This window comes from Chiloscyllium punctatum, chromosome 22 (assembly GCF_047496795.1).
Source record: "Chiloscyllium punctatum isolate Juve2018m chromosome 22, sChiPun1.3, whole genome shotgun sequence".
NCBI lineage: Eukaryota > Metazoa > Chordata > Chondrichthyes > Orectolobiformes > Hemiscylliidae > Chiloscyllium > Chiloscyllium punctatum.
In genome coordinates this window covers 65,952,493-65,979,688 of record NC_092760.1, presented here as the reverse complement: position 1 = coordinate 65,979,688, position 27,196 = coordinate 65,952,493, and the positions used below count along the sequence as shown (strand labels likewise).

Sequence of the window (27,196 nt, the reverse complement as noted above, 5' to 3'; positions counted from 1 at the left end):
CAGTGACCTTGTTTTTGTAGCTTATGGAATAATTTGGGTACAAACTAGAAGGTAATTCAACTGCATCATGATTGGTTATTTTAGTTATTTTGGCACTGGGTTCTGGAATACAATTGCTAAGCTTCTTAACCTCTGAATAGAATAGAACCCTACAGTGGCGAAACAGGCCCTTTGGTCCAACAAGTCCACACCGACTCTCCGAAGAATAACCCATCCTGAACCATTCCCCTAATCTATATTTACCCTGGCTAATGCATGTAAGCTACACACTCCTGAACATTATGGACAATTTCATATGGCCAATACACTTAACCTACATATCTTTGGACTGTGGGAAGAAACCGGAGCACTTGGAGGAAACCCACGTGGGCATGAGAACAATGTGCAAACTCCACACAGAAGTTGCCCGAGGCTCTCCTTTCGGATGTTCCTGCATGCTGATCTACACGTCCTAACACCTTATTATGTGGTTTCGTTTCAAATTTTGTTTGATAATGTATCTGTGAGGCACCTTGAGAAACTTTAGTATCATAAGGTGGAGTGTAAATACAAATGAGAATTGTGATGATGAGTGAACGGTACTTACAATGGGACAGGATATGAGCAGCTATGGAAAGTGGGAGGTAGAAGTATATAGAACAAAATTAAGTGAGATTTTCTTTCTCTCTTTTCCGTCTTCATAGTTTTGCATTAACATGAGCCTGGGAGCTTGGTTTCTCTAGATTATAGAATGATAGGAGGCTAAATTGTCATGCCTGTCAACTGTCACCCACAGACTTAACTCTATTTGAGAGTGTGGGATAGGCAACAGAGAGAATAAATTAATCTATCTGCTGTCAAGTTTAATTATTTCATACTTGAGCAAAAAGTTAGTTATTGGCTTTCATTGTTAATCATGGAATATTTGTGATTACTTAATTAAAACACTCCCTCACAATACAGAAAGTAAATGCAGTACAAGTTGCACAAAATTACTGAGTGTGTACAGCAACTGTTGCAGAAGTTGTTCAAATATAGCTGAGTTCCATTTAGGGCGGCACGGTGGCACAGTGGTTAGCACTGCTGCCTCACAGCGCCAGAGACCTGGGTTCAATTCCCACCTCAGGCGACTGACTGTGTGGAGTTTGCACGTTCTCCCCGTGTCTGCGTGGGTTTCCTCCGGGTGCTCCGGTTTCCTCCCACAGTCCAAAGATGTGCAGATCAGGTGAATTGGCAATGCTAAATTGCCCGTAGTGTTAGGTAAGGGGTAAATGTAGGGGTATGGGTGGTTGGTGGGTCGGTGTGGACTTGTTGGGCCGAAGGGCCTGTTTCCACACTGTAAGTAATCTAATCTAATTATGGGAATTTCAAGCAGTGTGCTGGCTTGAGTAACTTTTCCAACCAGCACTTCCACAGTCTTACTTGGACAAAGATGTCTCTCACATTTCAGACCTGGTTAAAAATCACACAATACCAGAATATTTTTAAATTTGTCCACCTCAGTCCAACACCACCACCTCCTCATCATTTCAGACCTGGTCACATCATACCTGTCTGCTTCCAATATATATTGGCTCTGTGTCTTGGTTATGACATTTGTTGGATCCTGAATGATCTCTGCCCTCAGGTGTGTTTAACTGTCTGATAGCGTAAGCATTTAATCATCTGTTCTATATGGCTGTTGACACACAGAGGTACCCTGATGTATCAAGGAAGGTATTTATGAAATTGTGTTGCAGCTTTCATGTGTCTGAGTTTGGAAGGGCAGGCCTAGAATTTCCAGGGCTCTGCTATGCTATGCAAAGATTCATCATAAACAATGAAGCATAGTTGAACAGGAAGTGTTGTAACAATGCCTGGGTAGCTTCCTCTCAAACCTGTTACCTAGAGCTTAGCGTGTTTTCGTTCAAGGTGACTGAACAACAAATGGCAGGCGCAACAGCTAAAAACAGGGTAAGATTGCCATATGTACTTTTCACTCTCTTAGATTTTCATTTAGCACTACCCTTTGGTCATTTTTAGTTATATCATTCTTGTTGAGCCTAATTAAAAATTTTAAGCAGAACTTCTCCTTTTACAAAGAGTAACAGTGACCAGAAGGAGGAACTTGGGTTTTCATTGAATAACCCAAATGGCTTTTTTTAATTAAAGAATTTGAGCTTTTCATCCGATTGTTTTAGAAATGTAAGGAAAGTATTTGGTATTTATTAAGTTCTCTATCCGTATGGAGAATGGTTGGAGAGGGAGTCTTCTAGGAGCAACCCAATAATCCAGTCATCTATGTTGTACTGCGGTTACCCCCTTTTTATAAATGAGAACAGTTACGAGAACTTTGTTGAATGTGTGTTTTAAATTGAATATGTTGCAGGTATGGTTGGGTTTTTGAAGTCAGTTTTGTGAAAACTGATTTAATGCTCATGTGCTTGAGGTGGCATGATTTGTGAAGCACTGTGACATCATGTCCCTTCTTTATTTTTTAAAAATTATCATCAATTCTCAGCTACTTTACCCTGTGGAAATGCTGAAGTTACCCTCAATCTAATAAACATTGACCTAAATTCTCTGGAGTTTAGACAAATCATACAATTTCTACAGTGTGGAAGTAGCCCATCGAATCTACAACAACCCTCCAACCCTCATCCCATTCAGACTGACATTCCCCCTACTCTATCCCTATAACCCTGCATTCCCCATATCTAATCCATGTAGCCTGCACACTCCTGGAAATTACAGGCAATTTAGCATGGCCAGTCACCTAATCTGCACATTTTTGGACAATGGGTGAAAACTGAAGCGATCACGCAGACACATGGAGAATTGCAAGCTCCACACAGACAGTCGCCCAGGGTGATCTATTTGAAACATACCAGGACTATAACAGGTGTTAAAAGGCTACTTCTCTGGGAGGAAGGCCTAGAACCGTGGGCGGCACGGTGGCACAGTGGTTAGCACTGCTGCCTCACAGCATCAGAGACCCGGGTTCAATTCCCGCCTCAGACGACTGACTGTGTGGAGTTTGCACGTTCTCCCCGTGTCTGCGTGGGTTTCCTCCGGGTGCTCCGGTTTCCTCCCACACTCCAAAGATGTGCAGGCCAGGTGAATTGGCCATGCTATATTGCCCGTAGTGTTAGGTAAGGGGTAGATGTAGATGTATGGGTGGGTTACGCTTCGGCGGGGCGGTGTGGACTTGTTGGGCCGAAGGGCCTGTTTCCACACTGTAAGTAATCTAAACTAGCTGTCATAGTCTTAGGCTAAGGGGTTGGCCTTTTAGGACATAGATGATGAGAAATTTCTTCACTGGGGCATTTGTGAAACTTTGGAATGCTCTACCTCAAAGCTAGTAATGTTGTCAATTAATATATTCACAAAAGACAGTAAATTTTTGGACAGTAATCAAATTAAGAATACTCTGATAGGGAAAAAAGTGGAGTTGAGCTAAAAGATTATTCATGATCTTATCACATGATTAAGAAGTTTTGTTTATCTGCCCCGACTCTTCTTACTTTTGGTTTTCTAACTGAAAGAAAATTGAAATGTCTTTCCCATGACCTGGCTTTGAACAGAAGACTGTTCTTGAACTTGTGAATCAAAGATGACTATAATTGTTTTGAACTTGTATACAAAAGAGATAGATACACCTGAGCAATATTCCATAATGTGCAAGAATTTGAAGGAAGGGGAACACAGCATGTGGTGATTGTCTTGCTATTTAAAGGGAGGGTAAAAAAAACTTATCATGTAGGTAATTCCCAATAATCAGTGCTAAGGATTACAGGGATAATGCAACTTCAATCTGATTTTTTAAAATTAATTGACTTTACCATCAGCAAAATTATACCTGAGAGTTGTACTTTCTATAACACTAAAAATAATCCACATTGTGTTCTATGTGTTCACCTCCCCCACAGTGAACTCTATGGGCATAGCCTGAGATATTTGTCAGTGTACAGGAGATTATCTTTGCTCGTTGGTCTTTCTGTACTTTTCATGATTTAAAGATGTTTACTTTCTCAGAAGAAAGTTAAAAGCTCATCATTCATTGTTGTCAGTGGCCTTTTCTACCTGTTAATACATCTTTGTTCCTACAACGAATGCCTTTACAGTTTTTAAAGAAAAACTGCTGTGAATGAGTTCACTATTCTATTCTAGAACCTTACAGTTTTATTTCATACAATTATTGGGATTCGTTAACAGTAAAGTTGTTGATCTTAGGATTAAGTGACAGTATTTGCTGAGGAACTGAGCTATGTTTACAAAGGCTCTATGCTTAAGTCTGCAACGACTTAGTTGAATAGGCTTACAATTTATTTGAACCCATTGGCTCAAACTGCCCATTGGGTAGTCAGCTGTGTGTCAGCTAATAGCATCACAGTACATCACATTTCTTGTTGACATGTCTCTTCTTGATTGCCCTCATATCTTCTACCCTATTTGAGCTTATCCAAAATTCTGCTGCTGGTATCGTAATTTGTGCCAGAAAGCGGAGTTCTGTTCACCTGCCAATCCTACATTATTTAATGTACATTAGCTTCCCATATTGCCACAATTTTAAAATTTGTATCCTTGTTTTCAAATCTACCCTTAGCAGTGCTCTTCCATTACTGCAGGGCAGAAGAGCTCTTTCGATTCTATCTGAGTAACCTCCTGCAACCTCACAATCCTCCTGTAGTTTCTGCACTACAAATCTTGCGTGACTCCAATTTTATTTGCTCTGGGATTGGCAGCTGTGCCTTCAACAGTTTGGGCTGTAAGCTTCGAAATTTCTTCCCCTAAATCTCTCCACTTCTGTGTCTTTTAAGATGCTCCTTAAAAAAAAACTAGCAGTTTTTATGGTCATTTATCTTGATATCCCCTAATGTGAGGATAGGTGAAGACAGGCAGGGAGATTCCTGATGAAGGGCTTTTGCCCAAAACGTTGATTTCACTGCTCGTTGGATGCTGCCTGAACTGCTGTGCTCTTCCAGCACCACTAATCCAGTAGGGGGTACAACCTGGTTGGTCTTCACCTATCCCCACTTCACCACCTTGCCCCCCACCCCTTTATCTGCAGCTCCCCCTACACCCATACCCAGTCCTAAAGAAGGGTTACATCCACAACGTCGATTTCTCCACCTCCTGATGCTGCCTTGTTGTGTTCTTCCAGCTTCCTACTTGTCTACTTTTGATTTCAGCATCTGCAGTTTTATTTTATCTCTAACCATGTGTTATTGACAGGCAAGTATAATTGCTAAACAAAAAAAAAGCTGTTTCTGCTGCAAATCAGAAATGAAAGTTGCAGGAAAACTCAGCAGATCTGGCAGATTCTGTGGAGAGAAGGTCAATATTTCTAATCCAGTGACCCTTCTTTAGAACTGATTGTAGCTTGGTACCTATGCGAAAAGATGGGTTTGGGGGGATGGTGGAAGGAGCCCAGAGAGAGAGAAAAGCAGGTGGGCAGACAAAAGAATGGGTTAGGTCAGTCTGGGAGAATGAATATCTGCTAATGGGAACCATAAGTGCCTGACAATGGGTTGCTTGTGGTAGCACCCCATGTGATGGCAATGCCTGTGTGTGTGGTTGGGGTAAGGATACAGGAAAAGATGCTCAAGCCCTAAAATTGTTGAAACTCTTATTGAGTCCAGAAGGCTGCAGGATTCCCAAACAGACAATGAGGTGCTTTCTTCCAGCTTGTGCTGAGCTTCTTTGGAGCACTGCAGTAAGCCCGAGACAGAGATGTTGGCCACAGAACATGGTGGTGTGGTTAAAGTGTTGCCTACAGGAAGCTAGGAATCATTTTTGCAGGCAGAACTTAGATGTTCTGGAAAGCGGTCACCCAGACTGGGTTTTGTATCCCCAGTGTAGAGGAGACTATATTGTGAGCAGCGAATATAGTAGATAGTTGGAGTGAAGTGAGGGTAAATAGCTGCTTGACCTGGAAGGTGTGTCTGGGGCTTTGAGCAGTGAGGAGGGAGGATGTAACTGGTGTTATATCTTCTGTAATTGTAAGGGAAGGAGCCGTGGGGTGAGGGGAGGTGTTGGGAGTGGAGGAGGAATGGACCAACATATCATGGAGGGAATGGTCCCTGCAGAAAGCTGACAAGGGAAAGCAGGGGAATATATGTCTGATGGTGATATCCCATTGGAGGTGGTGGAAATGGTCGCTAATGATCCTGCGGATGTGGATGCTGGTGGGATGCTAGGTGAGGACTAGCGGGAACCTATCATTGTTGAGGGAGAGAAGAGAGAGAGGGCTGAAGTGCGAGAGATGAGTCGGACCTGGCTGAGGGCCTTGTTAATCAAGGTGATGAGGAATCCTTGATTGAGGAAGAAAGTGGACATTTCGGAGGCCCTCCAGTCAAAGTTGGTATCAGCGCAAGAGGTGCAAAGAAATGGAGAAATTGAGAGAATACAGGAAGTAGGGTGTGAGGATGTAGAGTCAAGGTGGGAGTCGGGTTCACAGTGAATACTGGTGGCCAGTCTATCCCCAGAAATAGAAACAGAGATTTCTGAGAAGGAAATGGCGTAGTTGGAGATGGACCAGGTGAAGGTGAGAGCTTAGAACTTGAAATCCCTACAGTGTGGAAAGAGGCCTTTCGGCTCAACAAGTTCCACACCAACCCTCCGAAGAGTAACCCACCTAAATCCATTCCCCATCTCTATTAACCTGTATTTACCCCTGACCACTGCACCTAATCTACACATCCCCGAACAGTTTGGGCAATTTAGCAAGACCAGTTCACCTAACCTGCACATCTTTGGACTGTGGGAGGAAACCGGAGCACCCAGAGGAAACCCATGCAGACAGGGTGAGAATGTGCAAACTCCACACAGACAGTAACCCAAGGCTAGAATCGAATCTGGGACCCTGGTGCTGTGAGGCACCAGTGCTAACCACTGAGCCACCATACCGCAAAGAGCATGGCGGAAATGGGAAGCAAGATAGATTAATTTCTCCAATTCCAGACGAGAGAGGGAAGGAGCACCAGTGATGTCATCAATATACTGGAGAAAAGGTTGTGGGTGGGGGCTGCTTTGGACTGGAAGAAGGAGTGTTCCACATACCCTACAATGAGACAGGCATAACTAGGGTCCATGTGGGTACCCATTGCCACCCCTTTGACCTGAAAAAAATGGGAGGTTAATGGAGAGGTTGTTCATTGAGAACAGGATTGGCCAGGTGGTAGATGGTAGTGGTGGTCTGGGACGGTTTTGGCCTTTTTTTCGACGGAAACGTGTAGAGCCTTGAGGACATCCTGATGGGGGAACTAGATGTGTCAAGGGTTTGCATGTCCATGGTGAAGTGGAGGCAGCTAGAGCCCACAAACTGGAAATTCTGAAACTGACAGAAAGCGTTAGAAGAACCACGGATGTAACTGGGAAGGGACTGGACAAGGGTAGAAAAAACTCAAGTTGAGGTAGGAAGAGATGAGTTCTGTTGGGGAGGAGCAGGCAGAACCAATGGATCTGCCCATGCAGTCCTGTCTGTGGATTTTGGGGAGAGGGTAGAAGCAGGCTTTGTGGGGTTAGCGGACTATAAGCTTGGAGGCAATGGTGGGGGAGGGTTGGACATTACCAATGAAATGAGGTTAGTGAGTGTTGTGGATACAATAACCTGATGTCCCTTGGTGGGATCATAGTCCAGGAGGAGACAGGAGGAAGTATCTGAGAGCAGGTCCTTAGCCTCTGCAATGTAAAGGTCAATACGCCAGACTGGAACAGCACCATGCTTGTCAGCCATCTTGATAACAAAGTAAAGGTTCCATCTGAGAGTACAGAGTTCAGTCAGTTCAGATGGAGACAGGCTGGAATGGGTAAGGTGGGTGCAGAGAAATTGAAGCAACCAATGTCACATCGACAGTTCTCAATGACTAGACCAAGTGTAGGTAAAAGGCCAGAGGCAGGGGTCCAGGTGGAAGGAGCGTTTTGGAGATGGTGAAGGGGTCTGTGAAACAGGGAGTCTGTGAAATGGTATGGAGTTGAGGGCAACGGAAGAAATGTTCAACGTTGTGTTATGGCCGAAAATTCATGAATGGGGGCACGCAGAGGGATAGTACTGAGACCTTTGCTGAGTACAAAGTATTCAGCATTCGAGGGTTGAAGGTCAGGAGGTGGAGTTGGGAAAGGGGATGAAGTCAGGGGGAAGGGGAGGGGAGGAAGGTTCCAAAGGGGCATGGGTATCTATAAGTTGTTCCATCTTGTGTTCCTTCATGTCTGCAAGGAAAAGAAAAACTTTCTTGTTAGAATATCAAATGAACTGGAGGATGAAGTGGAATGGAGGTCAGGGTAGTTCTGAGCTGGCATGAGGCGGTATTGATAGAAAGAGATGTCGAGAGTGTGCACATGGCGATGCATGGCACTGAGTGTGGATCTCAGGATGCTGCAAGAACAGCTGTCTGAGGAGCATAACAGAGATATCTGTGATTCTGGGTGGATTCAAAACACAAAGGCTGAAACTTGAATTGTAATCCACATGGGGTGAGTCTGAGCCGGAGGCAGTCACTGAGGAATGTGACGTCAATGTGGAAGCAAGTTTTGGCAAATAGCTTATGAAACACCAGGAGAGACAGTGAAAGTATTGATGGCAAACAAGTAAATGGGTTAGAATGGAAATCATGTCAGAGGGAGGAGCAGAACTTCTTTAAGGTGGGCATACTTGGAGGAAATGTGGCAGAGTTAAACACTAGACAAGAAAAACAAAGAACTAAGCTGCTGGAAATCAGAAGTAAAAACAGATATTGCTGAAAAAGCTCAGCAGGTCTGAGTATAATAGCTGCATGGGTAAATGACTAGTGTTTAAAAAAATGCACAGGTAGACTTCATATGATGATCAGAGCTCTTCCTTTGTGACACACTCTGTGATGCATTGAGGTCTTGGTAGCAGGCGACACTTGCTGTTTTTATTATTGAGGGATGTAGAGTGCCAAGCAGTACAGGACAATTTCCCATCAGGCATCTAGCCCTACTTCTCTACCATTCTGAACGGCTGCTGAAATTCAGTTGTGTAACGCAGCTTATGCTGTATGTATCGGCCCTAGGCACGACACTAACATCCAGCATCTAATTGTCCAATAGGATGAGCAATTCTTTCCACTTACCTGCCTGAACAAGATTTGTCAATTGTTGCAACTCGCCGCCTTCATAAATGATTTTATATCAATATTGGATGTTCGAAAGGATATTGTTATATGTGCTGGATTGCAGGACATTTCTGCACTTGAATATTGTCATAAATTTAAAGAGTTTTGACAGTTTTGAAATTTGGTGTTGACTTGGGGTTTAGAACCGTGCTCGAGAGGCAAGCATTTTTCTTTTTTCTTTAAAGAATGTTTTGTCTGTTTTAACTTTACTGAAAATTGTTTACCTTTCCATCAATATTATGCCATTGAAATTGCTTCTTTTTAGTTAATCTTAATTTTTACTTTTTTCTCATGGCAATAGGGATTAGCACAGGATACTTATCTATGGTTGTAGCCTATATGAGTTTGAAGGTTGTAGGTTCAAGCACGGAACCTAGACTGGTAGTTCAGTGGATAATTGCAATGTGGCATCATTTTGGTGGAATGACAGATAGTGAACATATATCCCTTGGCATAAGAACTGAGAGGTTCTCCCTTTCTTGTTGTCTGACATTTATCTCTCCACCCCCAACGCTCCTAGCCTCATTCCTGATGAAGGGCTTTTGCCCGAAATATTGACTTTCCTGCTCCTCGGATGCTGCCTGACTTGCTGTGCTTTTCCAGCACCACTCTAATCTTAACACTTATCCCTTAACCTACAGTACTGAAACAAATTAAGCTGGTTATTTATTGAATAGGTACCTGTAGCCACCTTCTTTAAGCACATAATATATTATCCTTTTAAAAGAAGTTTAATTTTGTGAAGTTATAAAAGATTGTTATTTAGCCACAGGTACTTGGATGTTCAGAGTCTGTAGAAGATGACTTGGTAATCAAATTAATGAAGTTAGAGATAAGGAAGATATATTGTGCACAGCATAATTTATATCTCATTGATTTGTGCAGCCTCAGAGTCCCGAATAACTGACTTACAGATGATTTAACAGTTACTCAGCTGTGTTGTTTTATACTGTTCCATTACACGCTGCACTTTAAGATACCAACCATTGAATGCTCTGTAACACTGCTTCCCAAATCCTCACTTGGTGTGATCCCACATCGTCATCAGAATTTGTAATCCCAGAACAGGACGTGGGAAGGTATAAGTATTGTTGGATATAAGGGATGGGCGCCCTTCATCTGCTATGGGATGGTTTTGGCTGAGTGTGGTTTGAAGTGTTTAAACTGCAAGATTTTCATAGGCTTTTTTGCAGCAGCAATCAGACCACAAATCAGGCCACACCCACCATTAGAAAGAGATGTGAGAATTTAAAGGGACCTTACAGTTATTAGCATTCAGTTTGAGCTCCACAACTGTAATTGCACCCTTACCACAGGAGCTCCTCACCCCACAATATCATCTTGTAGCCCCACTAGAGGTCAGGACCCATACTTCGGGATTCTTTGCTCAAAAGTAATACTGTTCTTATTTACATCAGAAATTTTCTTTGAAAGTTCTTCCCTTAATTGGCAGATCATTTCCCTCTACTGTAGAGTCCACGAGGTGGAAGCGTTTCCATGAATCAGTTGGGTGCTGTGTCATCTCCTCTGTTAATAACAGTAGTTGGAGTCAGTGTTAATAACCTGAAGGCCAGTTCGATAAACGTTTTTTTCTGTGGATTGCACTTTTCTGTATTTCATTGTTTGAAGTTGATCTCTGTAGGACTAGGCCAGTGATGTAAGTTTGCAAGATTTTCATGAGTAATGTAGATGGACATGGAGAGTCTGATTGAAATGTCCACTTATTTCCCACTTTCTCTTTGTGCTGATCATGCATTACTCAATATTGGACTGGAGCTAAGGAGAAGGGTTGGTTGCTCCTAGGAATGCCTGCTACTCCTGTGTCTTTTGATAAGTGCCACATTTTATCCCAAGGAACTCATTTTGACAATGTCCATCTTTCTGTATTTCCTTGCTCAAGTTGGTTGAACGAAAGCCATTTGCAACTTGATTATCTAGGATTTGAGTGAGGGAATGCTATGGGTCACAGGTCAAGGCCTTATTATGGGATTGTTTTTGTGTTAATGGGTACAGTTTATGCTTTTTTGCCTTATCATTAATCTTTCTTTTTTTGCTCACACAGGTATGGCCTCACAAGTTTTGGTCTGCCCACCACACATTTATCAAACTCAGACAAGTGCCTTTTGTAGTGTGAAAAAATTGAAAGTCGAGCCAAGTAGCTGTGCGTACCATGAGAGAACTTGTCCGCGGACTTATATGAACGGACGGAACCTTGGAGTTGCCCACCCATCACATGTGGTTAATTCTTCCTTTCAGTTGAAGAATTCCATTGGGAGACCTCGTGAACAGAATATTGTGGTGGCAGTGAGTGCCATTACATTGAACCCATCTTGTGCCGCCAAGGTCACAGCAGCGCAGGCGCCGCAGCAACCTTTGGCGGTGGCACCCCAGGGTGAGAGACCAGGCAGCAGTCTAACCTCGCTAGAGAGCTACCAGAGATGCGGACTGAAGAGAAAAAGTGAGGAGCTAGACAATCGAGGAAGCGCCATGCAGATTGTGGATGAACTTTCTATTATGCCGGCAATGTTACAGACGGGTGTGGGGAATCCAGTCACTGTGGTGACTACTGCCTCAAAGCAGAACAGTGCGAGTGGTGATGGTGAGTACCATCTGATGCAGCATGAAGTTCTATGCTCAATGAAGAACACCTATGAGGTCCTTGACTTCCTTGGACGTGGGACCTTTGGCCAGGTGGTGAAATGTTGGAAGCGGGGGACAAATGAGATAGTGGCGATAAAGATTTTGAAAAATCATCCCTCTTATGCACGACAGGGGCAAATTGAAGTCAGTATCCTGGCACGATTAAGCAATGAAAATGCGGATGAGTTTAACTTTGTGCGTGCCTACGAGTGCTTTCAGCATCGGAATCATACGTGTTTGGTGTTTGAGATGTTGGAACAGAACTTATATGACTTTCTAAAGCAGAACAAGTTTAGTCCATTGCCCCTAAAGGTGATCAGGCCAATCCTCCAGCAGGTGGCCACTGCACTGAATAAACTAAAGAGCCTTGGTTTAATCCATGCGGACCTCAAACCGGAGAATATCATGCTGGTTGATCCCATCCGGCAGCCTTACAGGGTGAAAGTAATCGACTTTGGGTCAGCCAGCCACGTGTCCAAAGCTGTGTGTTCCACATATTTGCAGTCGAGGTACTACAGGTAAGTGAATGTGTCTGTGAACTCTCAGCTGATGGAACCAGGAACCATTACAGACTGAACATGTTAAAACAGGTTGAAATCCTCCAGATTTAATTTTATAGCTCAATGTGTAATTCCAAGAGATAGAAGAAAAAGAAGTAGATGGCTCCAGTTTTGTGAAGATTTTGATTGACATTTGTACTGAGCTTGCAGTGCTTCTCCAGTTTGACTGGGTTGCACTCTTCTTTCTTTACACCATTCCTTCTGCACTGATTGATTTGAAAGTGAAAGATTTCTCCTCCCTATGTTTACACAACAAATGTGAATTTTCTGGCAGTAGCCAGAGGTTTCCCCCCCCCCCTTCAGCACATAGTGGGTGAATTTGAAATTGCAGTATTTCTCAGGTCTAGCGTTTTGTAAGAAAAACTGCGCTTTGGCATCATAAAGACCAGACAACTCAGGTTTGCATGAAATAGATTGATTTGGGTCTTGGGGAGTGGATATTTGTCGTAACCCAGCTACAGTTTGTGGCATTTACCTCCCTGCCGTAGAGAGCGTTGGAGTTTTGAGGTGAAAATTGAAGCCACATGACTGAGTTGCCAGTTTTCAGGATTTATGTATCTGTTTCTAGAACCTCAAGCTATTTTGATTATTGAAATGACATGGCAGTGCTAAGTTTGCAACTTAACAGGTCGGCCAGTGCTTAAGAAGAAGTGCATTTTCAAACTGTGCTTTTATTCTGCACACTGTCACCCAGTTTAAAAATGTAGCAAAAGAAGACTAGCACAGAGGGATTTGTTGTACATTTTGTTCTGTTTCACTGATGTTAAAACAATGAGGAGGGAATCACACTTTTGTTTTAATAGGAGGCTGCTAAACTTTTTGTGTTTTGTGATGTGCTGTCAGTGGGATGAAGCAGTGGCTTCCAATTTATGGAGGGATTCCCAGGAGTTGACAATTCCTTGCAGCACTGTGATATTCTTGGCACTGATGTGGACAGTTAAAAAAGAATTCCTGGAAAACGATTACACAACACTTGTCACCTGTGCCAGCTAACCTCTCAATGTCAAATGGTTATATTTAGAGAACTGAGTGTTTTGGCCACTCTGCCCATCCATCCAGTTTATCTCTTTAAACAATTTGGGTGCCTCATTTGAACATTTCTACACAATGTATAAAAAGGTACAAGAGACAAGGAGGGAAGAACCATTCCTTTCCCATTGTGTTCTAATTTTGAGGAGAAGCCATAGATATACGAACAATTGTTAAGCTTTAGATGACTTTCTACTTAACTTCAGGATTTAGCTTGTTCACCTCAGCTAAATCATGTGTCCTTAAAGAGGCAAGCAAAACATGATGTATGCATGACATGATATAATAAGGATGCAGACCTAACTAAGCATGGTATTTTCTTACTAACTGAGCAGTGCCTTGGCAGTGTTTATGTAGTTGTCCACCTGTATTCTTGCTTTCTCTTGGGATAAGTTGAACTTGAGGAACTGGCCATGGCCATGGTGGGAAGTCAATGCTTTGGTTTTGTGTGAGACTTCTAGATTGTCTCGACAACCAAATTCTCTGCAACCAACAATATGTGAATGAAATTTGTTGGTTGCAGAGAATTTAAAGAGGAGGTTTTGGGAGGCTGTGAGTGCACTTGTTTCTCCTGAATGAGACTTCTGGCTGCCTAAAAAATCCAAAATAAGTGTGAGTCATCAGCTAAATTGATGTTTGCGGGATCTTCTTCCTGTGTGCTAACTGGCTCCACTTTGGCCACACCAATCACTGTATTTATAGCACATAAGCACTCTGAGATATATCTGAGAGGCATGAGTATATACATTTGTGATTCCTCCTTAATGTTCATGTTGTAATTTATTGACTGGAAATATTGGGAATGGAATTGGAGATTTGACAATACACAATGCAGTTAGGAAATGCATCATCAGTAGAAAGGAATTTCTTTGAAAAAGCTTTGTTAAGAATTAAGATATAACTCCTGCCTCAGTCACAGGAAATTTTCAAAGTTTCTGTGCTAACACGGTTATAATGCTTTCTGCTCAATCCACTAGAGCATTCCATTTTTGTTTTAAAAACTTGAATTTTTAGCTTAAATTTATCATTTAAACTTATCCTGACCTTAGGATGTCCTGAAGCACTTTGCAGCCAAGTTATTCATTTTTATATCTGAGGGAGCAGACAAGGCTCTGATCTGAGGTCCCAGTTGACTAATCTCAGACAGGAAACTCCAATTAGTCTGATGTCCATCAGAGAGGCTTCTGGTTTCAGTTCAGTGTCACCCATGATTGATCTACTTTGTAAACAGGTTGTGTTGGAAGGGTTGGGGAACCCCTTGTGTGTTTTCAGATAAACCGCACATTTTCCATCATTGCACCTCAGTGTGTGTTATGTGGTGTCACAGTTAACTTGGGAGAGGACAAGTTTCAGATTATTCTGCCTGCATTTGAATTTGCCTATGGTGAACTGAAAAGTTTTAAATATTGCACAGGATCTGTTTCCAAATGTTCAAGCTATGTTATATTGATTGCTGCCTGCAATAATCTTCCTTTTGAAGGTGAGAAAAGTGATTTACATCGGTGTCACATGACTCATGCAATGAAGTTGCTGTGCTTTTACTTCATTAAACAATAATCCAACATCCATTAACACCAGTATATCCATCCTACAAGGACAAATAAACTGAATTAGCTCCTGCACAATCAAATGGCTTGTAATTGGCATTGCAGTCTCCACTCAAGGCAAATGTGGAAGCAGAATGCTGCCAGCTTCTATCTCCATTTTATGAAAACAAGTTTTCTTTTGGAAGCTTGTCACAGTATCTCATATCCGTCCAACAAAGAGCGTCCAAGTTGTTGCCTTGTGGGCCACTTAGTGTATCATGGAATGAAGTATCAGACTTGCAGAGTTTAATTTGACATGCCCTTCATTTTGTATGCATCTCAGGTTGTTTGAAATAACAACTAGGTTTCAGCCTACAATTGGAGCAGCCCCTGCCAAACAAAATTCAAATCAGTGACCGAAGAAGTAGGAGTTCAAAGGCAGCTCAATTGTTTGAGCATTGTGGACAGTGTTCAGGAAAACTAAGGGGCAGAAGAATTAAAAAGGTTAAATATTTTCCAGTAATCCATTGAAGCAACTGGATGAGATGGATGTTTTTGCCCTTCAGTGCTGCAGTTTTTGTCCTATTATGATTAAGTCCCCTCACTACCTGTCCTTCATCAAGGTTTCAGGGCTCTGCTCAAAGCTGCTCGTAATTCAGAAGTCATGTTTTTCTTTTATTTATTCATTTACAGGATTGTGAGTGTCACTGGCTAAGTCAGCATTTATTGCCTATCCCTTAGTTGCTGTTGGGATGTTAGTGGTGAACTGCCTTCTGAGTCGTAGACTGAATGTAACCACCTTTGGAGTTAAGGGTATAAGATTTTTCAGTTGCCTGCTAGTTCCATGCACGTGTATCGAAGCTTCTTTTACTGTAAATCTTAATCTCTTCCAAGTCGAAAACATTGACTTCTTGTTGATTACATCACACTGGCATTCCTCATTCTCTAACAACTGGTCTCAAATTGTTGTCCATTACTCACGGGTGAAGGTTTGATAACATGATCAGTTTATTGGATTTTCTGAGTCTGCCACACTAAGTCTGAAGCTGTTTTCACTTTCTGCAACACCACCACCACTCCTACACCCTCCGAAGCTTAGAACTGTAGAACGTACTTGCATAGTCCTAACTGTCAGGTTGTTGTGTAAGATCAGATGGTTAACCACTTGTGCAGGTGAACGAAGGCTGTTGTTTTATAGGAGTGAGCGATAACCCAGCTTTCACTTTGTGGTTGGCCAGATGGAGATGAGCAACTGAAGAGGGAAACGAGAATTGTTAGCATGTTACATTGTACTTCGAATAAGAGAGCATGATCAGCTTTGCAGCTGATTTGAATAACTAGTGGCTTTTGTCAATGTGGATGTCAGCCTTTATCAACCAGCATTTTCCAGTTTATACAGGTGTTCTGAAGGATCTCCTGAGCTGATTTTACAGGAAGTTTAAATCCATTTTACTTTATCTTACTTATGCAGTGAAAAGGTTAAGTTGCCATAGTCTTATCAGTCCATAAGGCTTATCTTTTACGAGAGAAAGACAGCTGGTGGTGTTTTAACCTGAAGGCCATCACGCCTTGGGCAAGGGGAAAGGTTGAGAAGGAGAGTCCTTCATGGTAACTTTAGCCTGTATGGGAATTGAATCCATGCTGTTGACATCACTTTGCATCACAAACCAGCCATCCAGTCAAGTGAGCTAACTGACCTTCCCTCAATCTGTAAAAATTAACAATTAAAGTTTAACCACGCCATAGTTATGGGTTGAACTGTTGATGTGTCTTCTACAAAATGGGAGGACTCAGCAGAGGGAAGGCGGGTCTCGTGTTGCCATCAAGTTCAGATTTCCATAGGGAAAGATTTTAATGTTGGTTATATTGACACAATGTTTAAATCTTTCTGCAGTATGCTGCATTACTTCTTTATTCAACCACCATATATTCGCAACTTCTGAATTCTTATATGAATGCCTTTGCATTTGCAAAATGCCTTTCTAAGTGAAATGTTCTGGAACAGTACATGTGACGATCCAAGATATTTCATTGCCAGTTATCTGAAATTGTTGGGAATAAGAACTCATTGCCTGTTTCTTTTCTCCAAGCCATCACCACTGAAGAGCATTTATAATTAGCTCTGTTCCACGTTCTCACTGAATTGGTTAGATTGCGCCCAGAGCTTCCTTTTTTTTCTTTTTCTGATCCAGCTCCCTCAGAGCCATCTCTCAGAGTGAACAGGATGTCTGATACTCGTGTTCGTTGTATTATTTTTCTTGCCCCACACGACCGCCTAACTGCAGTAGTGCTTATTTTTCAGACCTTCCTGTATTGGCTAGTTTGTTAATGTACCACTATGGACTGACCAACAGTGTTTGCTGCAGTAACTATACTGGATTGTGATGCTGAATTCTGCTTTCAGCATTCCAGGCAGTGAGTAACGAGCAGCTACTTAAAAAGCAAAGCTGAATTTGACTAATGAAAAGTTATTTGTCTTCTTGTGATTCAAGGTAATCACTTTGAGTGTTGTGTTAAGTATGTTTGTCAGGAGATTGCGTGAGCCCAGCAACTAGCTAATCAATTGAAAGCAAATTTAGCACTGAGTGCAATTTTCTGATACCTCTGTATTGGGAGGTTCTTATCCATTGGTCCTCCTTCAGCCTGCATTTCCCTTCAAGGAGTTACTTTGAAATCTCCACCCATAAGTACTACATATTTGTTAAAATAGATTTTTCACAAAACTTCAGGTTTTAAAGATACTGGCCAGGACTTTTCAATAGCTAGATAATCATCACTGCAGCAGCGATGGCCGTTGTGCTTCGGGACCCTGTGGAATTCCCAGTGTAGCAAACTCTAAGGGACTTGCCCATGGAATTTAAGATTCCAATGGGCAATTCCCCTACGTTTGGAACCCATAAGTATCCATTACATACGGAGAATTCAGAGAATTCCACTGCAATTAAGTTTTAAGGAAAATTCAGACTATTAAAACCTGAGTATTGGATAAGGGCCCTCCTAACTTACTATACACACTCCTATCTACAGATTCCTTACACACCCCAGACTCTGTCTCTAGACCTGACATTCCTCATTTTCCCCACTGGGACAAGACAACACCCAATGCGCACAGACTTGACAGCCTCCTCCCCTGTCCATCCTAATCTACCATGAATATTCAATCACTTAGTCAGCACCTTTCTCACCTTGTGCCCTGGCATTATACATACAGGGCACTCCAGCATCCTTACTCACTTGGCATACTAACCTCAAACTTACCTTATATACATATCCTTCCATTGGCACTATTAAGTAGCTGTATTTTTAAATATTGTGGCAACTACTGCCCTGCAAAAGGGAGCATGGTTTTGATTCCTTCAATTATCATGTACTACAAGGATACAGTTGAATTTAAGTTATGTTCCACAATTCTGCAGGAGCTGTGATCAGAATTTTCTGTAAGGGATGCAGAGCTCTTTCTTATCAGATAAAGGTAGGAGGAGAGTGGCAATCTGACTATTGTTATATTTAGCTAATCTAGTGGGTTGGATTTTATGAGGAATGCCAATCTGACTATGATTGCCACTGTTTAGAAAATCCAATCCACTAGGATAGCTAAATATGACTAAGTTGTGAATTTGCTCATAGTGTCATAGAAATGTACAGCATGAGAACAGACTCTTCAGTCCAACCTGTCCATGCTGACTAGATATCCTAAATTAATCTGCATTTGGCCCATATTCCTCCAAACCCTTGCTATTCGTGTACTATGACAAAAGATCAGGAATTATGAAAGCAATCAGACCGGCGTGGAATAATCTCACATCAGGGAAAATTGTTTTCAAGAATATCAGAAGTGCAAACAAAAATAGCTGGAAAAGCTCAGCAGGTCAGGCAGCATCTGTGAAGAGTCATCAGAGTTAACATTTCAGGTCCTATGACCCTTCCTCAGAACTGATGGTAGCTAGGAAAATGTTGGTTTTAATGCAGACGGTTGGATGGAGGGGAGAAGGTAAGGAGTAAATGATAGATGGGGATAGAGCCTATAGAGAGAGATGAACAGTTGGACAGACAAAGGAGTGGATAGGAGGGTGAATAGTTGTTAATGGAGACTGTTAACTAACTGTTAGTTAACATTTTATCCTTTGAATAACCTCCCATAATGAAAACTTATTTCAGAGAAAAACTGATTTTAGATTTATAGGCTAATTGAAAACATTTCTGACATTCTTTTGAATTTATTGTTTTCCTACCTACATCCAAGTGAAAATCTGCGAAAAGGACTATGAATATTTTCTAATAAACAATGTATCTAGTAAACAATGTAACAGAATGTGTTGCTGTAACTTTCCCTCAAATTAAACAATTCCAGAGGTTCTCATTCCAAACCTGTGAATATTCATGTCATGACAATAACATCCAAACCAGCATTTTGCAGACAGAACTGCACTGCACAGTTCAATTTGAAAATGCACATCAGCCTTTACAACAATGAATGAAAGTGGATCAGTAACGACTTGTACAACGACTTATTTGTCTTTCCTCCTTTTCTTCCTCAAACCCTTCCTGCCTGATTGCTCTCTATGTTGTGCTTTCTCCTCCTCTTTTCTCCCCACTTCAACCCTCACCCCACAATGCTTACTTCTCTTTTCCGCCTTTTCCCCTTTTAACGTGCTTTTTCCTGCCGAGCAGCTGTCCCTTACTTTAATCACCTTTCCATTTCCCTCCATTCCTTGCTCATCTCCACCTACTTTCTTTCTTCTTACTCTCTCCCTTCCCTTTCCCTTTTTGCCTATCCAACTAGCTGCCTTCACCCATTCTTTCTTCTACTCCCTCTGAAGACGTGCTGTACTGTTTTTTAAGATATAACCTTAAACTGAAGGCTGTCTTTTCAGGGTAATGAAGATGGCATTCAGTGGTTAGTGCATTGAGTATAGGAATTGGAATGTCATGTTGCAGCTGTATACGACATTGGTTAGGCCACTTTTGAAAGGCTGCATTCAGTTCTGGTCTCCCTACTACAGGAAAGATATTGTTAAACTTGGAAGGGTTCAGAAGGATGTTGCCACAGTTGAAGAGTTTGAGCGATAGGGAGAGGCAGAATAGGCAGGGACTACTTTCCCTGGAGCATCAGAGGTTGAGGGGTGAACTTATGGAGGTTTATAAAATTATAAGGGGTATAGATAGGGTGAGTAGACAAGGTATTTTTCTGAGGATAGGGGAGTCCAAAACTAGAGGACAGACATTTAAGGTAAGATGGGAAGGATTTAACAGGGCAACATTTTCATGCAGAGGGTGGTGCGTGTTTGGAATGAGCTGCCAGCAGAAGTGGTGGAGGCTGGTACGATTACAGTTTAAAAGGCATCTGAATGGGTATATGAAAATGAAGGATTTAGAGAGATATGGGCCAAGTGCTGGCAAATGGGACTAAATTAGTTTAGATATCTGGTTGGCGGGGACAGGTTGGACTTAAGGATGTGTTTTTGTGCTGAATGACTCTATGACTCTATAACCTCATTTTTCAATGAAATGCATAAATGTCCTTTTCTGTTTCAATCAAAATGTAATCTTGAAGCAACATGATTAAACACAGGTTATCTACATTTATTTAAATACTGTTTGTGTGATCTTATTATGTGAAAAATGGCTGCTATGTAACAACAGTAAACATTCTTCAAAAACCTTTTGGCTGCAAAGTGCTTTGGTGCATTCTAGGGGTGTAATTGGTGATGTATAAAATCGCATCTTTTCTTGTCTCTTCCTCAATTATTAGTGAAAATATTTAGTTTAGGAAGAAGTTGTTACTATATATCTCATGCCTTTATGGTTATGCCACAACTGGAGTACTGTGTCCATTCTGGTCATCACAATTTAGGAAGGACACAAGGGTCCATCTGAGGGTGTGGAGAAGATTTACCAGTGTGGTTCCAAGGATAAGGGAATTTAGCTATCGCATTGGTAGAAGCTGTTTGTTCTTTGTGCAGCAAAGGAGTTTGACATGATAAAGGTAAATAAATTTATGACAGTTCTGAATAAGGAGAAATTGTTCTTATTAGTTGAGAACTAGGAGACACAGATTTAGGATTTTGAGGAAGTGGTGTGGGACGAGTGTGTTGGGTTAGAAGGAATTTATCACACAGCCATATATAATAACCTGACTTGCTCATGAGGGTGACAGTCAATGATTTCACAAAAACATTGGATAGGCACTTGTACAAAATAACCTTATCGGGTTATGGGAATAGATAGGGGAAAAGGACTAATTGTGCAGGAACCTATATGGACCTTTTGGGCTGATGGTCTCTTTCTGTGCTGGTACACTTTACCCTGCATCCGTATCTGGACTTCTACAACTTCTTTCATGCACCTTGGCAGCAGACAAGAAAGTTTTGTTGCCTGTTAACTAATCGCTCCAACCTCGCTTCATTCCAACCTTCTGCAAGTACGCTGCATCACATTTTTTTCCCTCCTTTCAAACAACAGCTTGCAGTTCAATGGAAAGTCTAAAGAGCAGGTTCCCTGAATCTGAACCAAAATTGAGTGTTTATTGTTTCCAAGAAAATGGAGGGTTAAGAGAGAACATGTGGAGGCTGGAGGCTTACAGAATTATACAAGGTTTTAAGATGGAATGTGGTGACAGGCTGGCTCGATCAGTTTGTGAATTGGTAATGCTGGGGCACAAGCTCAGGATTATTACCAGATGGGAAGTGCAAAATGGAATGCTAGATCATGATTGCTGATTGTGGCTGTGATTAGGACATACTTTCAAAAGGTTTGAATATGTATTTTAAAAGTAATCATTTTGAAGAAAATTTAAGAATGTGTTGGGAATAGCTTAGTGGCATCCTTGCCTACCCTTCATGCTGTAATTGCTATGATTCTATGGTATCAATTTTGAAATTACTACATTACTTGCTATTTTAACATGTTTTCTAGACTTCCAGCTGTGGGACAATATACTTCCCATTCTTCCTATTTATGTTAAAATCCAAATCTTAGCTAACTCATCACTTCCTGACTGTCATTGCCTTCCATTGTTTCTTATCTCGGTCACATCCAGTGTTTTGGCCCTTGCCTTTTAACTTTGATTTCTCAATTACATATGAAAAAGACTCAGCCAGAATTTGAGTTTGTCAGCCAAATTGTAATTCTCATAACATGCTAAGCTGCACTTAACCTTATTTATATTTGCAAATTAGCCAGAATATAATTGAATGGCAATGAAGGCCTCAGGGGCTCAATGGCTTACTCTTGTTCCTGTTATTTCCATGTTATTTCTGACCATATCTCTGTCTACTCGAGTGTACAGTGACTACTTATTATTTTGAATCCAGTGTAATGTCTTTCAGATATCAGTATGCCTGAAGCTAAAAAGGAAGTACATTTGAAGTTGCTAAATAATGCATGATTAATTTATACTTAGTCCATGGTTTTAATTAGATATTGCCTGTCGTTTCAACAGAAGTTGCTTACTTGGTCCATTATACATGTTCAACTACTCAGTAAAGTCATACCTCCATTTTCATGTCCTATCCCTATTTCCCTTATTGCCTTAGTGTTCAAGAAGATGTCATTTTGATCTTGAATGTACTCAATGACTGAGCATCTGAAACATTCTGAAGTGGAAAATTTCAAAGATTCGCAATCCTCTTGAGTGAAGAATATGGAATATCATGTGTTAATACTCTCACTTGGAAAGTAGTCATTGTTTGCCTGAGGAGGTGGCATGGAACCATCTGTGTGAGGGCTTTATGTCTTTGGAGGTGTAATGTCATGGAGCTATTCCTTTCTGGGTATAAATAGCACATGGTGAGTGGAGTTAGACAGATTGGAAGATAAAGTGAAAAAGTTAGAAGCGCATGCAAAGAAACATGTGAATTAACCAACCGGCATTGGGTGGTAGAATTTATGAAATAGTCTTTTGAAAAATATTTTAGTAAGATTAGTATGTCTCTGAATTGTAGTATTTAGTCTTAACATTAAAAAAAAAGTTGTACAAAGAAGCCCTAGCCTGAAGACAATTCTGGACCTTGCCTTCTCTTTGATTAGTTGTCTTGAACCAAAACTCTTGGGTGTGGTCACAAAACCATGTGATAATAGAGAACTTTGCTTTTTTAGATGTGTTAAAAACAATAACTGCAGATGCTGGAAAGCAAATACTGGATTAGAGGTGTTGGAAGAGCACAGCAGTTCAGGCAGCATCCAACGAGCAGTGAAATCGACGTTTCGGGCAAAAGCCTGCCCGAAACGTTGATTTCGCTGCTCGTTGGATGCTGCCTGAACTGCTGTGCTCTTCCAGTACCACTAATCCAATATTTTTTAGATGTGTGCCCTCTCTTCCAATTGTTTTTCTCTGTAGTAATTAGGAACTGTGGCAGTGCCGAGTCCAAGGCAGCAATTAGTACTTAATCTCAAAAATTGTTTGAACCTCAAAATGGAATGGAAACATAGAAAAACCCAAAATCAGCACTTAATTGATCAGGACTGATTCGGGATGGTCAACATGGCTTTGTGCATGGGAACTTGTGTTCCACTAACATGATAGAGTTTTTTGAAGAAGTGACAAGATCAGTGAAGGCAGAGTGGTGGACATTGTCTATATGGACTTAAGCAAGACATTTGACAAGGTTCCGCATGGTAGATTGGTTAGCGAAGTTAGATCTTATGGAATCCAGGATAGCTAGCTATTTGGATACAAAATTGGCTCGAAGGTAGGGGGCAGAGAGTGGTGAAAGGTTGTTTTTCAGTCTGGAGGCCTGTGACCAGCGGTGTGCCTCAAGATTGGTGCTGGGTTCACTGCTTTTTATCATAAATGATTTGGTTGTGAATATAGCAGCAATGGTGAATAAGTTTGCAGATGACAGCAAAATTTTGGTGTAGTGGGCAGTGAGGAATATTATCTCAGAGTACAGCAGGGCCTTGATCAGATGAATTGATGGGCTGAGGACTGGGAGCTGGAGTTTAGTTTAGATAAATGTGAGAAGTTGCATTTTGCTAATGCAAATCAGGGCAGAACATAAATACTTAATGGTAGGGTCCTGGGGAGTGTTGCTGAACAGAGACTTTGGGGGTGCAAGCTTGAAGTTGGAGTCACAGATAGACAGGATAGTGAAGAAAGCATTTGGTACGCTTGCCTTTATTGGTTAATGATTGAGTATAGGAGTTGGGATGTCATGTTGCAGCTGGACAGGATATTGGTTAGGCCACTTTTGGAATACTGCATTCAGTTCTGGTCTCCCTGCTATATTAAAGATGTTATTAAACTTGAAAGGGTTCAGAAAAGATTTACAAGGATGTTGCTGAGGTTGGGGGGTTTGAGCTATAGGGAGAGGCTTGAATAGACAGGACTATTTTTCCTGGAATGTTGGAGACTAAAGGGTGTCCTTACAGATGTTTATAAAATTATGAGGGGCATGGATAGCGGAAATAGCCAAGAACTGTTTCCCAAGGTAGTGGGGTCCAAAACTAGAGGAGAGAAGTTCAAGATGAGAGGGGAAAGATTTAAAAGGAACCTAAGGGGCAACTTTTCGATGCCTTGTATGGAATGTGCTGTTTGAGGAAATGGTGGATGCTCGTCAAATTTCAATATTTAACAGGCATCCGGAAGGATTTAGATGGATATGGGACAAATGCTGGCAGATGGGACTAGATTAACTTAGGATATCTGGTTGGCATATAGAATTGGACCGAATGGTCTCCTTACGTGCAATACAACTCTATGATCCTGATTCTATTAATACTTGAAAAGAACTTATCCATTTGGATCTTGGCTCTAGAATGAAAAATGTGCTTTTGAAATACATCTGTGGGTCATGCAGTTTGAATTCTCTGGATCAGGCATAATAAAATGAGAAAGTGCACTTTGTATAATGCAAGCATGGCCTTTTTTTTCTTATATTAAAACTGTTGCAAGTACAAAAATACTCTCCTCTCAAGTCCATACGTCTTCTTTTACCAAATAAGCACAGATATTTTTGAGCTATGTGAAGAATTTATGAAACAGATGCTTTAGTAGCACTTCTCTGTGGAGTCTTGAGCAACCCTGTAATTTTCCATTATTTTCCTGGTGAAAAATGAACAGTCCTTTTCTTGCTATCAAAGCACGCTACATTTTCAGGGAAGTAAACAGGAAGAGGTTCTGTTTCCATCGTCTGGCCAGCTGGCTGATTTTCTCAGTGCTTCAAAACTTTTTCATTTTAGATGCTTGCAGGTACAGCTCTTTGAGCCCAAGGGTGAACTGTTGGAAAATGACATGCTGGCTTAAAATAGAAAAGGGCTGATTGTCGAGCTATGAGGAGGGGTAGGGCGGGTTGGATATGATGTTGTTCTTTGCTGTTTGACAGCTGGTGAGAGTGGCTGGTTGGAAAGGTGAAAGAAACCAGAAGTAAATTAGAAGCACTCTTTTACATGCTCAAGGTCAAGTTGTTTCATAACGAGCTTGGATGCACATAAGATTGTGAGTGAAAGAGAGAGAGAGAGAAGATAACAGTCCAGTGCATGCTGATGTCCAATATAGTTTGCAAATTGATTTGAGTTGTACTTGGTTTGACTTCCCAACATGAGTGTCAATAGATAAAAACTAGGAAGTACAGAAGAAATGCAGCAGGTCTGGCAGCGTCTCTGCAGGGAGAACGTCCCTCCACAGATGCTGCTAGATGGCTGAGTTTCTCCAGTGATTTTTTGTTTTTATTTAGATTCCAGAATCCGTAGTAATTTGCTACATTTTCGAGCGTCAGGCAAGTTGAATTTCCTGCTGACTGTTCCTCAAGTGGAGCCAAGAAACATAACGTACCTCCGTGATGTTCTGATTTTCTGTTTCTATTTGCACGAACTCACTGTGGTAGCTTTGCTTTTCCATAAGATATTGCTTTTATTCCCGCCATTGGAGCTTCCCCATCCTTATCTCCCAACTCTAAAGCACATATTACCAGCTCACTGAAGTGAAGCCCAAGTCCCCCTTCTCAAACAGCTTCCAATATTTACTGCTTTTGAACTGAGTAGCTTCTATCTGTAATATTAACGAATGAGTGGTTCATATGACTTATTGACACTGCATTGTCAATTTCACAGGAAAAAAGTAGGGTAATGTGTTCATGAAATTAATCAAGGTCAGAAGCCACACGACCCCAGATGAAGTCCAACAGGTTTATTTGAAAGCACAGCTCCTTTGTCAGGTGAAGTGAAGAAAAACACAGGCATACAATTTATTGGCAGAGAGATCAATGGGCTGAGAGACCAGAAGATCATACAAATGGTATGAGTGGAGTGTCAACAGGCTGAATAACAAGTCTCTGCAGGTGATCAAAAGTGTCAGACGGTGTGAGTAAAGTGTCAACAGCTGAATAGCAAGTGAAAGGATGACCTGTAATCTGATTAATTGAGGCAGAGAAATAATGACAAAAAATTAAAAGTAAGGTGGTGCTGGAGACATACCAAACGGCTGGAGCGACATGGTAGCTATAAGAGTCGCATGCCAAGAGTCGAACTAAAGTAACAAGTTATCCAAAACTGTACAAACTAATTAAGGTAGAGAGATCATAACAAGTTATCAAGGTGATGGTGTCAGGACGGGACAGTAAGGAAGATTTTACAGGTACAGAACAGTATGATGGGGTTACATGTAGTGTGACATGAACCCAAGATCATGGCTGAGGCCGTCTTCATGGGTCCCATTGATTTCTCTGCCTATAAGTTCTTTGCCTGTGTGTTGTTCTTCACTTCACCTGACGAAGGAAGAGTGCTCTGAAAGCTTGTGATTTCAAATAAACCTGTTGGACTATAATCTAGTGTCATGTGACTTCTGACCTTGTCCAACCCAGTCCAAAACCAGCACTTCCACATCATGCCATTAGTAGGTTGAGTGTTATTTAGGAATTGGAGTTGACTATTCAGCTCCTTGAGTATGTTGCACAATTTATTTACATCGTGATTAATCTGCGCCTCAACTTCCTTTACCCACCATAGCTCTATTAACCTTAATTGGTTGGAATTGTTTCAACAGTTACCTAACAAATGTCTTCTGAACTCAGTCTTGAAAGTTTGAGTTAATCCCAAGTACACACAGTCCTTTATGTGTATAGATACTTCCCAGTTTAAAGTTCCATTTGCTTGCCCCACTCTTTATGCCTTTGTTTGCTTACTTTGGCTATGGTTAGCTCCAGGCTATATTTTTTTGCCCTCATGTTTGTAGGCACAACTAAGGAGTTTTCTTCACTGCATGCAGATGTTAGCATGCTATTTCCACCTTTGGGTGCAGTGTTGTAATTAAATGACACTGTGATCTTAAGGGTAGATCTGAAATGACAACTGTTAGCATTCAGATTCATTTGATTTGAGACTATGACCAAGCAAGTCTGTAGAGTGTCTT

At 41.4% G+C, this 27,196-nt stretch overlaps 1 protein-coding gene across 4 annotated transcripts in view; it reads left to right on the top strand.

The window, feature by feature from the left end:
- The window catches only part of hipk3a (homeodomain interacting protein kinase 3a), a 268,064-nt gene that overhangs the window by 87,785 nt on the left and 153,083 nt on the right, over positions 1–27,196 (top strand). For all 4 annotated transcript variants that reach the window (XM_072592556.1, XM_072592555.1, XM_072592553.1 and 1 more), the window contains one exon: positions 11,158–12,253. In XM_072592556.1, the coding sequence (XP_072448657.1) occupies positions 11,158–12,253 (1,096 nt within the window). The remainder of the gene's footprint in view (positions 1–11,157; positions 12,254–27,196) is intronic.